Raw genomic sequence first — 17,339 nt, 5'->3', positions numbered from 1 at the left:
ACACAAATTATATATCTTCTAGATATAATAATGTAAAAACAATATAAATGATGTATGTATATATGTTTGTATTTCCTCTATAAATACTAGAGAAGCTAAGCTTATTTTCACATACATCAACCAAATAACAAGATCAACTCTTGTGCAAATTAACTCTCTCAATGGCATTGAAAGTTGTTGTAGTGTTGTTCCTTGAAATGATTGTTTTTACAGATCATACGTCTGTGGCTGGCCAATTAGAATGATTGTTTTTACAGATCATAAGACTGTGGCTGGCCAATTAAAATGATTGTTTTTACAGATCATAAGTCTGTGGCTGGCCAATTTTGTGTGATAGGATGAGTTACAAAATTCAAAAGTGCTGAAAGCTTTATTAATTGCCTCGTTGATTGTAACATACCATGTCCGCCACAATGTATAACAAAATTATCAGCTTCACGTGATATTAAGGGCTTACTTTTGTGTCTCAGCTGTTGCCTTTCGCCATTTACAATAATTTCTGATGAAGTTGCAACTCTATATCCTACTATAACTTTTTGTAACGTTGGATGTGTTCTTCTTGTCGATTCCTTTATATTATGCAGTGCGTATCAGATTGACTGATGATGCCTACCGGTATATGTTGTTTGTACTGATACTATTCTTGCTATGCCACTTGGCATAGTCTGATTGCAGGGTCAGTGATGTTTCATAGGTGAAGATGAAGATGAGTATCCAACAACTTTTACTCTTCATTTCTTATGGTGGGAGCGGTATATTGCTTTTATTTATAATCTGTATCTTTAGAAGCTCTTGTATCTGTTTAGACTAGTATTCTTGGGGTGTTAAGTGTCTCTTGTAATAAACTTTAGAATTTTAAAAATTCAATTTTGGTATATTCCCGACTCTTTTAGGACTTATAATGGTATTTGTTAAACTTCTGCATGTATTTTTGTAAGAATTCTCCTATCTAGGTGTTAGAGTAGGTGCCCACACGGCCTGATGAATTGGATATTGACATTTTTCTATTGATTTTCACCTTTTTTTTTAGTAATGATATAGCATAAATTAATATATTTTTTGTTGTACATTAATTAGTTGAGAATAAGAAACAAGTAAATAATAAGAAAATGAAAACGTAGAAATAGACAAAGTGTTGACCTAGAAGCTCTCGGTTAAACTCAGTAATTTTTATTTAAATAATATATTTTTATTTGCAAATTTATTAAATAGGTATAAATATTACATTTACACTATTATTGGACAAAACATGCAAAAAGAATACTTATTTAGTATTAGTTTACTGAGTAAAAACATGTAAAATAACCAAAATAAGTTGTATTGATTTTGTTTCTTGCAATGCTTTTGTTTACTGATCAGAATAATGTTGAGACCGTTGGAGACTATGGAACATGTCTGCTCGATTGTATTTAATCGTGCGGTTATATCGATATATTTTTTAGTGGTAATTGCTCTATCACTTGGCTATAAGTGAATATACAAATCTCTAAATCAAATCTGAAAGCAAATATATAAATCTAGAAGCGAATAAATAAATCTGAAAGCGAATATGTACAATATCTTTTGAAAGCCAATTTGTATAATGCAGCGAGATATACAAACGGAAATTTTTGCTATTTTTGAAAGTTCTCTTATTTTTTGTATTTGAAAATAATTTATAAAATATATATTTATATTAAATTTAACATATTATTAATATATAAAATATATTTGCATACATGTAAGGTTATTTGGTTCGGTTCGGAAATTTTGAGTTTTTTTATAAATTAAAAGGACCATCTAAATTTTTTGGGATGGTTATAAACTTAAATAAAAGTCCACGATTATATTGAAAAAATTCTATTAATAAATTTGATACGATTCAATTCGACTCATATTTGACCTACTTATCCTCTGAATCTTAAGATATGGTCTCATGAAAGTTGTAGGTAATGTCATTGGAGTTATTTAGAAATTTGAATCACTTAATTTGGACTATTCTATAAAAAGTTATGCCCAAAATACAAAAACAATATCACTTTCGTCGAAAATTGAAACACTACATACAACGTTTTAGGGATGTTACATATTATAACATTACATTTTTTCACACGATATATGCTTAATCTTGCTTTACACAACGATTATGTAATTTTGCAGATAAGGACAAGTTTGGAAATTGCATGAACGGCTGCAGTGAAAACTATTGCATTGGCAATATTGCTATAAAGAAAGCTTAAGAAGAAGTATTTAAGAATTATTACCACAAAAGTATGTGTATAAATATGAAACTAAATTATTAATTTGTGGTTATAATTTTTTTCGTAAATTATGCATTTGTGTTATGTATTGAATAAATTACGTGCTTTAATGTATTCTTATGTATTAAAGCACGAGAGAAGTTGTAGTTTCTCTTGAATTGATGTTTTATTTTATGTATTTGTATTCTGTATTGAATAAATCTCATGCTTTAATGTATTCTTATATATTTAAGCACGAGAAAAGTTGTAGATCTTCTGGTGTTCTATTTTTATGTATGGGTGTTTGTGAGTTAAAAAATCCATGAATTCAACCTAATTATATAGAACTAAGACTGCGCTAAGAAGAAAAAAAAGAATTGACAGAATAAAATCTATTGATTAGTGTTCAATACAATGAAAGTGCACAATTACATATCAAACCGGTCATTCGTATAAAAAAATATTTTATTTATTTTCATAATGAAAATTTTCAACCAAAGAGTACTTTCACTTGATATCCTTTGGACGAAGATCGTTTTGTCAATGGTTGAACGAAAATTCTTCATATATCACTTTTAAAATTTATGTCATTTTTACATATAAGAGATTTAAAAATAGTACTAGGAAGATTTGAAAAGATCATTTTTATCTATTTAAATTATAAATGAGCATAGAAGTTTATTTTCTTGATATGGCGAAAGAGAAAAATAATTGAGGAGAGAAAGAAAAATGATGTATCATTGTGAAAGGGAAAGAGAAAACACTATGTCAACACTGGCAATATTGCTCTACAGAAAGCTTAAGAAGATGCATTTACCACAAAGTATAATTGTGTTGTCTATGACACTATGCTATGTAGTATGTACTAAGCTACTAAATACTTCTGTGGTTGTAATTTCTAAATTATGTACTAAGCTTAAGAAGAAAGCATTAAGAATTATTACCACAAAAGTATGTGTCTAGCTATGACACTAAATTATTAATTTGTGATTGTAATCCAATTTCTAAATTATGTATTTGTGTTTTGTATTGGATAAAACTTTGGTGCTTCAATATTTCTATACGAGGAATACAATGAATTACTGAAAAGGGAGGAGGATTTCTGAAAACTAAGATCTAGGATTAATTGGCTCACACAAGGAGATGCCAACACAAAATTCATCCACGCATCGGCTTTAAATAGGAGAAGAACAAGAGATACTAGAATACACAACCATACTTCATAAACCTATTTAAAACAAATCAGGACCAGTCCCTAGGATATTTAAAAATCATGACTTTTTCCTTAATAACACATAATTAACACTGCTAGGAGATGAACTAAATGAGAGGAAAATTGTTAATATAATTTTCTCTTTCCAACCCCATAAGGCACTAAGGCTTGGTGGAATCCATTCATTCTTCTACCAAAAGTACTGGAGCATAGTAGGGCCATCAATAGTGGCTTTCTGTAAGGAGACCTGGGAAAAAGAAAGTATACCCCCAGAGCTGAACATCACAAACATTTGTTTGATCCCAAAATGCAAAAATGCTTGTAACCTGAAAAACTTTAGATCAATAAATCTTTGCAATACTACCTATAAAATTATAACAAAGGCTATTGCAAATAGACTTAAACCTATATTAAACAAAATTATCAGTCCATGCTAGCCTACTTTCTGAAAATTAGACAAGCTACAGATAATGTGTCCATAGTCCAAGAAATAATTTATCACTTTAGGAGAATGAAGGGGGAGCAAGGAAACCTAATTATGTAAATAGACCTAGAAAAATTCTTTGACAAATTAGAATGGTTGTTTTCACTATTTTAACCTACCTCCTAAAATCATAAATATCATTATATTGTGCATCACAAATAGTAGAACAACAATACTTGTCAATAGGGATAAAATGGAATATTGTGAACCAAAAAAAGAAATTAGACAAGGCGACCCAATGTCACCATACATTTTTATTCTCTGCATGGAAGTCTTGTCAAGGAACATCCTCCAAAATATATGGCAACCAGTATGGATTGCAGGTAAAGCCCAAAATTGTCACACCTATTCTTTGTAGACAACCTTGTATTAGTTGGTAAAGTAGATATAACTATGTGTAAAACTATTAAGAAAACTCTGACAGATTTTTATGAGATGAGTGGACAAAGTATCAGCTCTAATAAATCAAAAAAAATCTTTTTCAAAAACTGCGAACCTCATAGATCCCAAGAAATTTCTAACATAATGGGAATAAATAGAAGTAAAAACTTTGGAAATGTCTAGGTTTTCCAATTTTCTATCATAGGCCCACAAACAAAACTTCCAGTTTATCATAGATAATCTACGATCCAAACTAGCCAAGTGGCTAAACATAGTTGGTCGAACAATTCTAGCAAAAGATGCCTTAAATTACATTCCCACCTATGCAATGCAAATCTTCAAACTACCCACCACTATCACAAAAAAGTGGATCAGATACAAAGGAACTTTATTTGGGGAACTACGGATCAAAAAAGAAAAATACACCTGATTAGATGGGACACAATTACGCTAGGTAAAAGAATGGGAGGGTTGGGAGTTCAAAAATGTGACATAAAGAATCTAGCATTACTAGCCAGGCTGGCCTGGAGAATGTTCCAAAATCTCTCATCTCTATGGGCAAACACCCTATTAAGTATATACTCCAAAAATCAGGAATTGGAAATGCCTCAAACCATAAAAAACAACAAAGTAGAACCTGGAGAAACAATAAAATGGGTTGCCAGGAGTGCAGAGACTATCTTATTTGAATGATAGGGGATGGTTAGACCTATGGATCCCTAACTCAAAATCTCTAAGATTAATGATTTGTGGCCCTTTTCCTGAAGGCAGCCTGGATAGAAAGGTTAGTAGCATAATCAATAATGACTTATGGGATCTGAGTAGCCTTCCTTATCACATACCCAACAACATCCTTAGAACTATAGAACAAATTCACATACCCAACATTGAGGAACCTCTGGACAAACTTGTATGGTCCTTGAATTTCATTGAAAGTTTTAGCACATCTTCAGCCTACCATCATATAAGAAATAAGTCAACCACCAAGGAAATAAATATTGTAAACTTCAATTGTATCTGGAAACTAAAGGGCCCAAATAAGATAAAATATTTTATGTGGACTTGCAACCATGGTAAGATGCCCACATGCCAATACCTGTAATCCATTGGTATTCACATTAACCCAGTTTATGTAACATGTGCCCAAACGGAAATAGACAAACACGAAATACTAGAATGTCTTAAAGCCCTTAAATTCTGGAAAAACCTAGGCATACTACACCATATTAGGAGAATTTTGGACACAAACAAACCAAACTGGTTACAAGCTATAAAGAAAATAAAGAATTTCATCATTATCCAGCGCATTGACTGAAACTTTTCTTTCCATTTCTTCTTATGGAACATTGGCTTAATAGGAATCATAATTATCATAACAAAAAGCTTTAGCTATCCCTATTAAACGCTGTCATAGATAAAATAGTAGAATTATATTACTTAGGATGTCTAGGAGCATGGAAAAACAAATAGGAGAAAATAAGTCGGTATGGACTCCCCCGGAAGGTCTTAAAATTAACATAGATGGTTCCTATAACTATAACACAAGAGTTGGAGGAGCAGGAGGAGTTATATGAAACAATAAAAGAGAATGGATAACTCGATATGCTGCACAAATCAATGTCAATTGTGCCCTGGAATCAGAAATTATGGCTCTACTAATTGGAATAAAACAGGCCCTAAAACTAGATATAACCAACATCCACATTGACTGTCACACCTTGGGAGGGTACTCTAGACGTGACCGGTACTCGAAGACCAGTGCTGGTCCTCAAGCGAACCACTTAGTCCAATCACGCATTCATTCAATCATTCTATCAGTGGAAGACTCAAATCATTAAGAAACTGTTGGATTTAATTGATAGGTTGAATGGGAAATAGAGGAAAAAGACGTGGAGGGGAAAATAAGTTGTTCCCTCTTGCTTTATGAAATAAGCATTTGTCCCACATAGGTGGTGGAAAGAAAAAGTCTCCTACTTAAAAGTAGAATCACTCCTTCATGTTGCTAAAGGATCAAGAAGAGGGTCTCCCCTCACGCCGTCGTCGTCGCTCAGCTCGGATTCGGCTACGGCTACGGCTACGGCTTTGGATTTGGTCAAATGATTTGATTGACAATCTTTTTGGACCAAATTTCCTCTAGATCAATTCTCACCTTTGTTATAGGAAGATATGAAGATTGAGAATTAGCATAGAAGGTTAGTAGGTACATTATCTATTTTTATTATTATTATTGTTATTAGTATTCTCCTACTATCTAATTCTTCGATTTAATTACTATTTTTTGTTTTCTTTGTTTCATTCACCATAATATTTGTTGTTGGTATGGTACTATTCTCTTCTTAATTTTTTTATCATGACTTCTTTCCTATTGTATTTGTTTTACATACTTGATCTTTTTTTATATGCTTTGCTTGTGTTGAAGACCTATATAGCAAGAACAAACTTTTCTCCCTTCATAAGATAGAGGTAAAAGTTGCGTATACACCACCTTTCCAAACCCCACTAGTGAAAGATATGTTGTTATTGTAGTATACTCCCTCCGTTATAAAAAAGAATGACTTACTTTCCTTTTTAGTCTATTTCAAAATTAAAGAATGACCCTTTATGGGAAAAGGGTCACATATACTCCTGAACTTGTCGAAAATGTCTAGATATATCCTCCGTTTGTAGTTTAGCTCGCTCATGCCCTTGTCGTCTACATTTGAGCGCATATATACCCCTTTCAACGTTAGTTGTTTTGTTGGAAAATTTTCTTTTTTTAATATTACACGTGGAATTGTCAAATCCTCATTTAATTGACACATGACATTTATATTAACTAATAAATTCAGCCAATTGGATATATAAAAACCGACCCATGCCCTTATCCGATCCAAAAATACCTTTTAAACCCATTTTCATCAAAAGCCTTAAATGGGGTCTTTTCTTCTCCACCATTTTTCTTCTGAGGAGTAGTTGATTGAATATGTCGAGGAAAACCAAGAATTTTCGTTGGTTGTTTGTCCAAGCTATATTAGAGGTTAATGCGTGTGAATTTCACTGTTTTCCAGTGGAGTTGTAAAGCATATCACTTTGTTGTGCTTTGCAAGGAAGTTTGATTGGTTCAATCCCGCAGAGAGAAAAAACAACCTTTGGTTGTGTGAATGGCAATTTCTTACTAATATCATGGTAGGTTGATGTGTTTTGGCATTCACATGAACCTACAATGATAAAGCATAACACATCATGTGACTTCTGATGTGTGGTAGGGACTAGAGGAAGTTGTAGGTCACTTTAATGGAGGTACATTTTCTTGTTTGTGGAGAAGAAAAATGGTGGAGAAGAATAACAGACATTTTCTACAAGTTCAGGGCATATTTGAACCTTTTTTTTTTTGGTAATACTTTAATTTCAGTTTTTTACGTGGCATGTTTAAGGCCACAAGATTAAATGAATTTTTGGTACATTTGATATCTTTAATTTAGGAGCATAAGATTGAAAAATCTTTTTTATTTTCTTAAATTCCGTGTCAAGTCAAACTATATCATTCTTTTTGAAACGGAGGAAGTATATGATTGGAGCGCCGATAAAGGTGCCTCTGTGTAACCTATAAGTTATGGGTTTGAGCTATGAAAACAGTCAGTACTACAGCAGAATGCCTACATTACGCCTTTTGGGATATCGCTCCGAACTCTGCCAACACGTTCTTGCCTCTATTATTAGCTCAGGTAGTCCCCGTTTCTGATGTTTTAGTCACGATTTGTGCACCACATGTAATTTTATATGATATATTGAAATTAAGATATATTAAAAACAAAAAACATCAAAAAGATGTGGATGTTTTACCAGCAATCTACGTTGCAAAAAAAAAAAGATAAAGCAAAGCCACTTCCCCACAATTTAAACCTCTCACATTGCAAAAAGAAGAAGAAGAAAAAGTTGTTAAATGCAAAGCCATTAGAGAGTTTCCTGGTAAATCTCTTTACTTATTTCTTAGTTAAAAATTTAAATTACTACTAATTTTCTATTTAGTTTTGTTGTTAACTTGAAATCTGCAGCATTATTTGAAGACCAGTGGTGAATTTTGTGTTTAGGTACATTATTTTCTTTTCTAATTTATTTAATCAAGTGATGGAATCTAATCCTTTTATATTTTATTATTTATTTTTCGATCTGCTTTGATATGTTTTATTTGAGCCTACGCAGGTAGAAATAAGGTTTTCATACACTCTACTCTCCTATTACTTATGGAATTAGACTGGCTACGTTGTTTTTGTTGTTGTTGAAATCTAAGCCTGTTTTTTAACTTAATTTTTTTAAAAAAATTCTTTTATAATCGTGTTGTCTAGACCAGTTTGTATCTGTTAACTATGTACATTAAGACTGGGACAGATAGAAAGAGATTTTGAACTTAGCTTTTATTTTTTATTTTTTTTAGAGTGTGACTTATGGGTTTATCTGAACTAAGTAGCTTTAGCTCGAACCTTGCATATGAGTTCAAAGTTTCACTATAAGTAAATACAAACAATTTATTAATTTCGAACTCAGTAAATCAGATGATTTGTGATAAGAATTATAAATCGAATCTAACACACAAAGTTCAAATCTTAGATTCCCATCAAGTGTTGTCTTATTTCCCAAGCCACTTCTGTTATCGGTATTGAATCTATCTTAGTCAACTCGCTAATTTAGCGGACCATATGGATATTAAATTTCGAACCTAATTACTAGCACTTGAGGTCGATGTCCTTGACTTTAGATGCAAAAAATGTACATGATATGCAATTTATTGGTTTTCCACCTGGTGTCCTGTACCTGCATTGGGGCTATAGACTAATGTAATAGAGTTACAGGTCCTTATTAAATTTGGAAAGAAGCATGGAAGAGGCAAACAAGAAGAATCTTGAGTTTATTGAAGAGGTGACTACCAATGTTGATGAGGTCCAAAAGAGAGTTCTTGATGAAATCCTTACTCGAAATGTTATGGTTGAGTACTTGCAACGCCTTAATCTCAATGGTCACACTGATAGAGAGACATTCAAGAAAGTCGTGCCTGTTATCACCTACGAAGATATTCAGTCCGATATCAACCGTATAGCCAATGGCGACAAATCTCCAATCCTATGCTCCCAGCCTGTATCCGAATTCTTGACAAGGTCTTCTGATGAAAAATCAAACATACTTATCTAATTAGTAGATTACTAGTCCCTCGTTTCAGTTTCGATTTATATGATGGCTAATGTCTGATTCTTGGAACTTGTGATTTGACATTTTTGTTGCTATAAATGCATGTCACTAAGAGAAATGAAAAGTTTAAAGTTAACATTTTCTGAATATAGAAAGTTGTCATTCATTTTGTAACGGACTAATAAGGAACAAGTATCACATAAAGTGGAACAGCAGGAGTATCTCATAATGGTTTTGTAGTTCTTGTGTGATTCCCAATATTTGCTAAAGGGTGATTTTAATGTGCAGTTCTGGGACGTCGGGAGGGGAGAGAAAATTGATTCCAACAATAGAGGAAGAATACTGGAGGAGATCACAGCTTTACGGACTTATGATGTATGTGGTGAGCCAATTTGTTCCAGATTTTGATAAGGGCAAAGGAATGTATTTCATGTTCATAAAGTCTGAAGCGAAGACCCCGGGAGGATTATTAGCTCGTTCCGTTTCAACTAGTATTTACAAGAGTCATCAATTCAAAAGCAGCTGTCGTGCGTTGCCCTACACGAGTCCAATTGAAGCCATTCTTTGCCTAGACTCTTACCAAAGCATGTACACCCAAATGCTTTGTGGTCTCTACCAAAACAGAGAAGTTGTCCGTGTTGGCTCTGTGTTTGCATCCGCCTTCATCCGTGCCATGCGATTCTTAGAGGATCACTGGTCTCTACTGTGTAACGATATCCGAACAGGAACCATTAACAACAAAATTACTGATCCTTCAGTGAGAGAGGCTGTGATGAAAATCCTCAAACCTGACTTGGAGTTGGCTGATTTCATCGAGGTTGAATGCAGCAAGGATTCATGGAGAGGGATCATCACTAGGCTGTGGCCTAATACCAAGTACGTGGATGCAATCGTGACTGGAGCCATGTCTCAATATATTCCGTTGCTCGATTATTACAGCAATAGTCTTCCTCTCGTCAGTACTGTGTATGCTTCCTCGGAATGTTTCTTTGGGATCAACTTGAACCCCCTTTGTAAGCCCAGTGAAGTATGTTACACACTCATTCCCACCATGGCCTATTTCGAGTTCTTACCAATTCACAGGAGCAATGAAGTCATCGATTCTCTCTCCACGTCCACTCCGCTTAATGAGAAAGACAAACAAAAATTGGTCGATTTGGTTGAAGTCAAGATTGGCCAGGAGTACGAGCTCGTTGTTACCACGTATTCTGGTAATGTTCAATTGCCAAATGAAATGTTCTTGGACACAATTCTTTTTTCCATATATATCTTTTTTTCAATTGTCTGCTAATGATTAGATTTTCTTGGATGTATCCTTTCAGGACTGTATAGATACAGGGTGGGTGATGTGCTTCGAGTTGCTGGATACAAGAACAACGCGCCTCAATTCAACTTTATACGCCGTGAAAATGTGATCTTGAGCATCGAATCTGATAAGACTAATGAAATTGAGCTACAAAATGCAGTGAAAAATGCAGCAAACAATCTGATGCCATTCGATGCACGTGTAACCGACTACACTAGCTATGCTGATACTGCTACCATCCCAGGCCATTATGTCCTGTTTTGGGAGCTGAGCGTCAACGCCTCTGCCCCGATTCCTCCTTCAGTCCTTGAAGACTGTTGCCTCACCATTGAAGAATCTCTCAACAGCGTCTACCGGCAGGGTCGTACGTCTGAAAAATCCATCGGGCCTCTTGAAATCAGGATAGTGGAAACAGGTACTTTTGACAAGCTCATGGACTATTGTTGCACTAGCTCATTAGGTGCTTCCATAAACCAATACAAGACTCCCCGGTGCGTCAAACTTGCTCCACTCATCGAGCTATTGAACTCGAGGGTTGTGTCGAGCTACTTCAGTCCCATGTGTCCGAAATGGGTTCCTGGAAGTAAGCAATGGAGCAACACGGATTGAACTATCTGTGGATACTTACAGGCAGTGGCAGAGACAAAATTTTCACCAACAAAGTTACATTCATGATCTACTCTATCTACCTAAAATAAAGTTTGATTGTCGTGTCTAGCTACTTCGAGTCCTTGTGTCCGAAATGGGTTCCTGGAATCAAGCAATGGAACAGCTAACGATCTTAGTTAGCTGTGGTGTTCTTTTTTTGGAATAGTATTAAGGATTCGCTAGTGTTTTCTACTCATGTTTATGTCAACTTATTACACCCTTTTGTTGTTTCTAGGCTTAGTACAATTCAACTCATAATAGACGAATGAGAATATCTGCAAAAATGAATTGGGAGACTTTAGATCGAGTAGGTATCTTGACAAGTTTAATGGCCTGGATTAAGCCTTGTTTTTAAGCATGCTATAGTTACTATGTTTAATGGTTTTTTGGTTGATGGATGATCCCGGTCGGTTGCTTTCTGTTCATATAATGCATACAGCTCTGGTTGCTGGTTGGGCCGGTTATGGATCTTGAGGTAGGGGTAAAATTTATTCGACCCTTGGAACTTTGTTAGAGTCAAAAGAATAAAGAATAATTCATTATTGCGATTTAATCATCAATCAAATTTTGAAACGCTCGCCATTTCACCCTTGAGTTTTAAGTCTCTTTGTTTATTAAAATCTACGCGCACATAATATTTATTCAGTATTTATACACATCATTCTTTTTTAAATAGATTAGAATTATAAAGATGGAATACATAGTTTATCTCCTAACTTTGAAGACAAATTTCATGTGACATACTTTTCCATCCTGATTCCTCAGTAACTCTTTGCCCATCTAATCTTTTCAAAGTATGTTTATTACACACTACTTTATTTAGCTGATATGCGCGTTATTTAAGCTAAAAAGGTGAATAAATAATAAATTAATTTTTTATTTATGTCTGACATTTTATATGGACGCCATGCATGCGTCCAATTAATTTCATTTTCTGATTTTTTGTAAAGCATCTTCTTTTTTTCACCAAATAACTAAAATAATATAATTTTAAGGAAGGGATGGGCCATGATCTTCTTCTGACTTCCACTAACATATTCCAACATATAAACAAATAAAAAGATGATTTCCAATCAATCGATCTTTTACTCCACACACAACTTTATTCTATGAAAAATTCGATTATTCCTCTACTTTTTCTTCAAAAAACAATTTTTTAAAAAAGGTACTTTATAGTATCCCAATCATTTCAAACTATATCAGCTAGAAATAACAAATTAAATTCTTCTATATATAAAAAAAAAAACTACTAAAATTATCTATTGTTTATCATAATTCTTCAATTATTAAAAAAAAAACAATATAGGACTTCATGCAAATTATCTGTTCGAAGTCTGAATCAGGTTTGGACAACTGCTTATCAAAAATATACATCACAAAAAGAAAGATTGCATCATTTTAGTAAACAAATAAATCATTATAAAATTAGTCAATGGATGATAAAATCAGTATTTATATATATATGGTCCTTAATATTGGCCAAAAGATACATCATTTTACTTGAAATTGGTCCAATCACTTTAAAGTATCATTCCTTTTCTTTAATTTTAGTCCCTTTTCATCATCATATTATCACCCTTTCTGAACCTTTTTTCTTAAAATTTATTTTGTCCCCACTTGTCCACCGCGGGTTCAATCAAACAGATTATTTTTGACATAAAATATTGATATATACGTTAAAAAAAGTAAGTTATAAGCATTAATATATAAATAAATTTACTGAATGATATCTACAAGTAAAATTATTTATACTGTGAAATTTATAATCTCTAAAATAAGACATGTTACGTACATGATATATAACAAATAAAAGTGTCATAATAATGTAAAAATTTCTTATACCGATAGTGTATACAGTTTAAACCAAAAAACAAAAGTTATATTGTTTGAACTCTATAAAAATATCGTCAGCTGTATGTTGGATCCTCTAAACGTAATTCATTTTGTTGAGAATCCGACACAGGAACAATAATATTTTTAAAGAGTTCAAGCAGCATAAAAAAAAATACTAATCCATAATTTAAGAAGTACCACACAACAAGTTCAATGCTAAGAACATTAGATGTCGAGTCTCCATCAATTTTATATTTTGAATCCGTCTAACTACGTCAGTTAATTTCCAACGAACATTTTCATGAGATTTTCCACGAACATTTTCATGAAATTTTCCATGAAAATGTCTTCGTTGCAAGATTTGCGACGAGTACATTTTGGACGAAAATTATCTAAAAGTTGACACAAAAGTATTTGGTGTCCATAAATCAACAGTAGTCTCATGAGTTATTGGGAAAGTGCTTGAAATTGGAACCAAACATAATCCTTGATTTCTCAAATCTTTGCTTCTTCCTTCTCCAACATCCTCGGATTTATTACGGCTCTGCAAGAACTCGAGACATGTAATTAAGGATGAAGAAATCTTATATATAGAATATCCATCCAACTACCATAACCCTTAGCAGTAATCAAAGATTTAAGTTATATACAGAAGAACATATAATGTTTAAGATTTTCTTAAGTTACTAATGTAGTTTAATTTGTATAACATCACGTTAACAACAACAACAATAACAACATTAACACACTCAGTGAAGTCCCATTAAGCGGGATTTGAGGAGGATAGAGTGTACGCAGATTTTATCACTGTCTCGTGGAGGTAGAGAAAGTCTGTTTTCGAAAGACCCTCAGCTCAAGTGCATCAAATTCAAGTAAAAGAAGAGGAAACATAATGAAGAAAGCAATGTAGAAAGCATAACATTTAATAAGAAAAACATTGCTCAATTGCTAAAAGAAGCAATAACAATAACAAAATAGCGTGGGAAGTGAAACGCAACAAACAACATATGGCTATAGATAACAAAAACAAGAACTACAAGTGTATTACTAGTACTACGACTCCTTTCTATTTAGAGTCATGTCCTCGATAATATGAAGTTATATAACATCACATTAGTAATAAATATTTATTTAATTACCTTATAAATGATCTGACTAATTATATATACATTTTTAAGTACCTGTTGATGCTGCATGGATGCTCCACTTTTCATATATGGAGCGCTTAATGCCTATGAATTTCCATTTCAAAAAAAAAAAAAACACTCATAAGAGATTATAATATAATTAAATAAATAATAAAAAACAAATTTTAATTATTTAGGCTTTTAAGTTAGACTGTCTATCACACACTTAGAGATTTTGGTTTCGACTTTTGAGCCTCACTGATACCCATTATAAAAGAAATTAAAAAATTATGTGGTTAGCCTATGATAAAGAATTAGATTCTCACGTGAAGGAGTGTGTTGAGATATAATTAAAATTATGTTAATTACTCTGTCTAACAACTAACGCCTTTATATGAGATGGTCACAACTTAATGCTAGGGGTGGAGCCACCTTGTGTTCAGGGGGGTTCGACGCAAAATTATACTATTTATACATGGTTAAAATAATTTTTTATGCGTATATTAGATGTCGAACCACCTTCGGCTAGTTCGTGAGTCTATTTTTTCAAATTTTGAACCCCTTAATTAAAATTCTAGCTCAGACACTGCTTAATCGCATGCCAAACTTACAATAACTTTTTAAAAAATATAAATTATGAAGAAATCAAAGACACTTGAGAAACTTACACCAATTTGATCATGAAGGAACTTTATGTACTCAATTGCTTCTGATAATACAGAAGCTGTATCTGTCTGGAGGAAAAAAAATATTATTTATTAAAATGAAATGAAAATATATATTTTTTTTTTGTAAATAAATTAAAAATAATAATTAGTGCTCTACCTTTCCAAAAGGTGAGACTAATTGTTGAAGTGCAGTGATTCTGTCTCCCAGTTTCTCTTTTCTCACCTGAAAAATTATTATTTTTTAAAAAAATATTAGAAAAATAACATATGGTACTACAAAAATAAAAATAATATTTCAACCCTAACGCGCACTAATAATAATTGACTTGTTATCCCACGTTGAAAATCACTAATAATATAAAAAAAATATATACTTTCAGTGTATATACCTTAAAAGGCGGCAAATGAGAGGAAGTTTCATTCCTTGCTCTTTTATTTGATGTTTCAGTACTGCTGCCTTTTTTTGATGTAATTCTATTTATATCTCTAACCTCTCCCATATTCTGTTGAAAAGTTAGTGAAAGAATTAAAATCATTTCATATATTAATTGAATCAACCAAAAAATATAAATAAATCAAACCCTAAATATAACATGCAAATTTAATGGTTACATATACAATTATTAAATCTAGAATGATAGTTCGGCTGAATTCATTACTTTCGATTCGAATAACTTATGTACATATAATGCAAAAAAGAAAACTTGAAATACATGTAAATATATATAATAGATCACACCTATGTATTCTGAACCCGTTAACTCTAGATTATGAAATTCACACATATGGTAATGAATTACTTAATGTTGAGACATGATTATGAGTGGGCGTTATATCTTTGACAGTTTAAACCTTTGGGTGAAATGATTTCACAATTCAACAAATGGTATCAAAACAGACAAGTGGACTTCAATATCTCATCCAAAAATCTTTATAAAAGAAGAACATTCACAGATTTGGTCCATGAAAAAGAATCAGACATACACTGTGAAGGGACGTGTTAAGACAAAGTATGATTAAATAATTACAGTTACTACCAAGGATTGTGATGAGATATAATCAGAGTTCTCAGGCTTGAATCATATGAATGAGAAAAAACCCTAGTAAGGAGCATTTTCCCTTTTAACAGGTCTTACACGGTGAATCTAAATTAGTTGAAACTCTAAAATAAATATCGAACACAGAGAAAAAAACAAAAAAAAAATGTAATCAATTACAATTACCTTTGCTTTCTCATCAACTGTTGTGTTATTGGGAAGTTGTGGAATATTATGCAAATTAGAAGGAAAGAGGCTTGATGGAACATCATTCATGGAAGCTGCACTTGCATTCCAAAATGGTGTATTATTTGAGAAATGCAGTTGGCTGTGAGGTGGCGGCAATGGCGGCACCGGTGGCGGTAGTGGTGGTTGTTTCGATGACAGCGATGTTCTGAGAAATTGAGGAAATTTAGACCAAGAGTTCGTCGGAGACGAATGCAACACTTGATGATTATCAACTACTTCATAATTCGATGAATTACTAAATACTGAATTATTTTGATCTAATGAAAAACCCCTAATATTCATTTGTGATGAAGAATCCTCAAAATTCCTGAAAAAAATAAAAAATATCAAAATGTAATATAATTTAAGTAATTAAAAATATACTTTTTATAATATTTTTAAATTACTTATAAATTAGAAGCTCACACAATTTATTAGTACTTACAATAAAGATTGGTGGTTCCATTCATGTGGTTGATGGGAAGTAAGGCCTAAACCCATAATTTGGAAATTAGGATCATGAGAAGATAAAACCTCGCCGCCATCTCCACCACCTCCTCCTCCTCTACCATCATGATTGGAAGATTGAGAGACCGACACGGAATCCAAGAAAGCCTTAGGTTTGATGTCCTCCACATGATCAGTTTGTGTCGGCCAATTACTACTATAGTTAGTAGTAATGGCCGATGTGGAAGTTGTAGGGGTACTAGATGAACCACTATCGAACCTATTCCTTGATGATGTGGACGTATTATTTTCCCACCAATTTCCTCCTTCTAGTTGAAATTCTTCCGCCATAGCAAAAAGAAGTTTTCAATATCGATAGCAGCTAATCTCCTCCCCCTTTTCTTCTATCGAAAAAATAATCTTTTTTGCGATTTTCAAGAAGTAACAAAAGAAGTGTTAGGAAAGAAGAGAATTGTTTTTCTTGTTTTGCCTTTTTTATTTTCTTTGTGGTATTGAATCAAGATTCTTATTCTGGAACTCTCTCTTTGCTTTACACTTGTGGTTTTTGGCTATTTTTATAAAAAT

The 17,339-nt window shown here is 32.9% G+C and overlaps 2 protein-coding genes across 7 annotated transcripts; one reads left to right on the top strand and one right to left on the bottom strand.

Annotated features, from left to right (window-relative positions):
- Positions 1-7,776: 7,776 nt before the first annotated feature.
- Positions 7,777-11,606, top strand: LOC129877440 (indole-3-acetic acid-amido synthetase GH3.6-like). 3 transcript variants are annotated; one of them, XM_055952938.1, is made up of 5 exons: positions 7,777-8,245; positions 8,332-8,367; positions 9,127-9,429; positions 9,749-10,671; positions 10,783-11,606. In XM_055952938.1, exons 3-5 carry the CDS (start codon positions 9,152-9,154, stop codon positions 11,373-11,375), a joined length of 1,794 nt encoding a protein of 597 aa, XP_055808913.1. In that variant the 5' UTR covers positions 7,777-8,245; positions 8,332-8,367; positions 9,127-9,151; the 3' UTR covers positions 11,376-11,606. The 3 variants fall into 3 exon arrangements, with proteins under 3 accessions (XP_055808913.1, XP_055808914.1, XP_055808915.1); XM_055952939.1 differs by having other exon boundaries at positions 8,306-8,367; XM_055952940.1 differs by lacking the exon at positions 8,332-8,367.
- Positions 11,607-13,410: 1,804 nt separating this feature from the next.
- Positions 13,411-17,339, bottom strand: LOC129877832 (transcription factor bHLH123-like). 4 transcript variants are annotated; one of them, XM_055953371.1, is made up of 7 exons: positions 16,753-17,339; positions 16,266-16,635; positions 15,432-15,545; positions 15,200-15,265; positions 15,043-15,108; positions 14,429-14,479; positions 13,411-13,791 (listed from the first exon to the last, which is right to left on the bottom strand). In XM_055953371.1, the coding sequence occupies exons 1-7, from the start codon at positions 17,103-17,105 to the stop codon at positions 13,636-13,638; spliced, it is 1,176 nt and encodes a 391-aa protein (XP_055809346.1). In that variant the 5' UTR covers positions 17,106-17,339; the 3' UTR covers positions 13,411-13,635. The 4 variants fall into 4 exon arrangements, 3 of the variants coding, with proteins under 3 accessions (XP_055809346.1, XP_055809347.1, XP_055809348.1); XM_055953372.1 differs by having other exon boundaries at positions 16,266-16,473; XR_008763623.1 differs by having other exon boundaries at positions 13,753-13,791; positions 15,043-15,104.

This window comes from Solanum dulcamara, chromosome 12 (genome assembly GCF_947179165.1).
Source record: "Solanum dulcamara chromosome 12, daSolDulc1.2, whole genome shotgun sequence".
Classification (NCBI taxonomy): Eukaryota; Viridiplantae; Streptophyta; class Magnoliopsida; order Solanales; family Solanaceae; genus Solanum; species Solanum dulcamara.
Note: the sequence above shows the minus strand (reverse complement) of the source record. Positions and strands in the feature narration are given on the sequence as shown.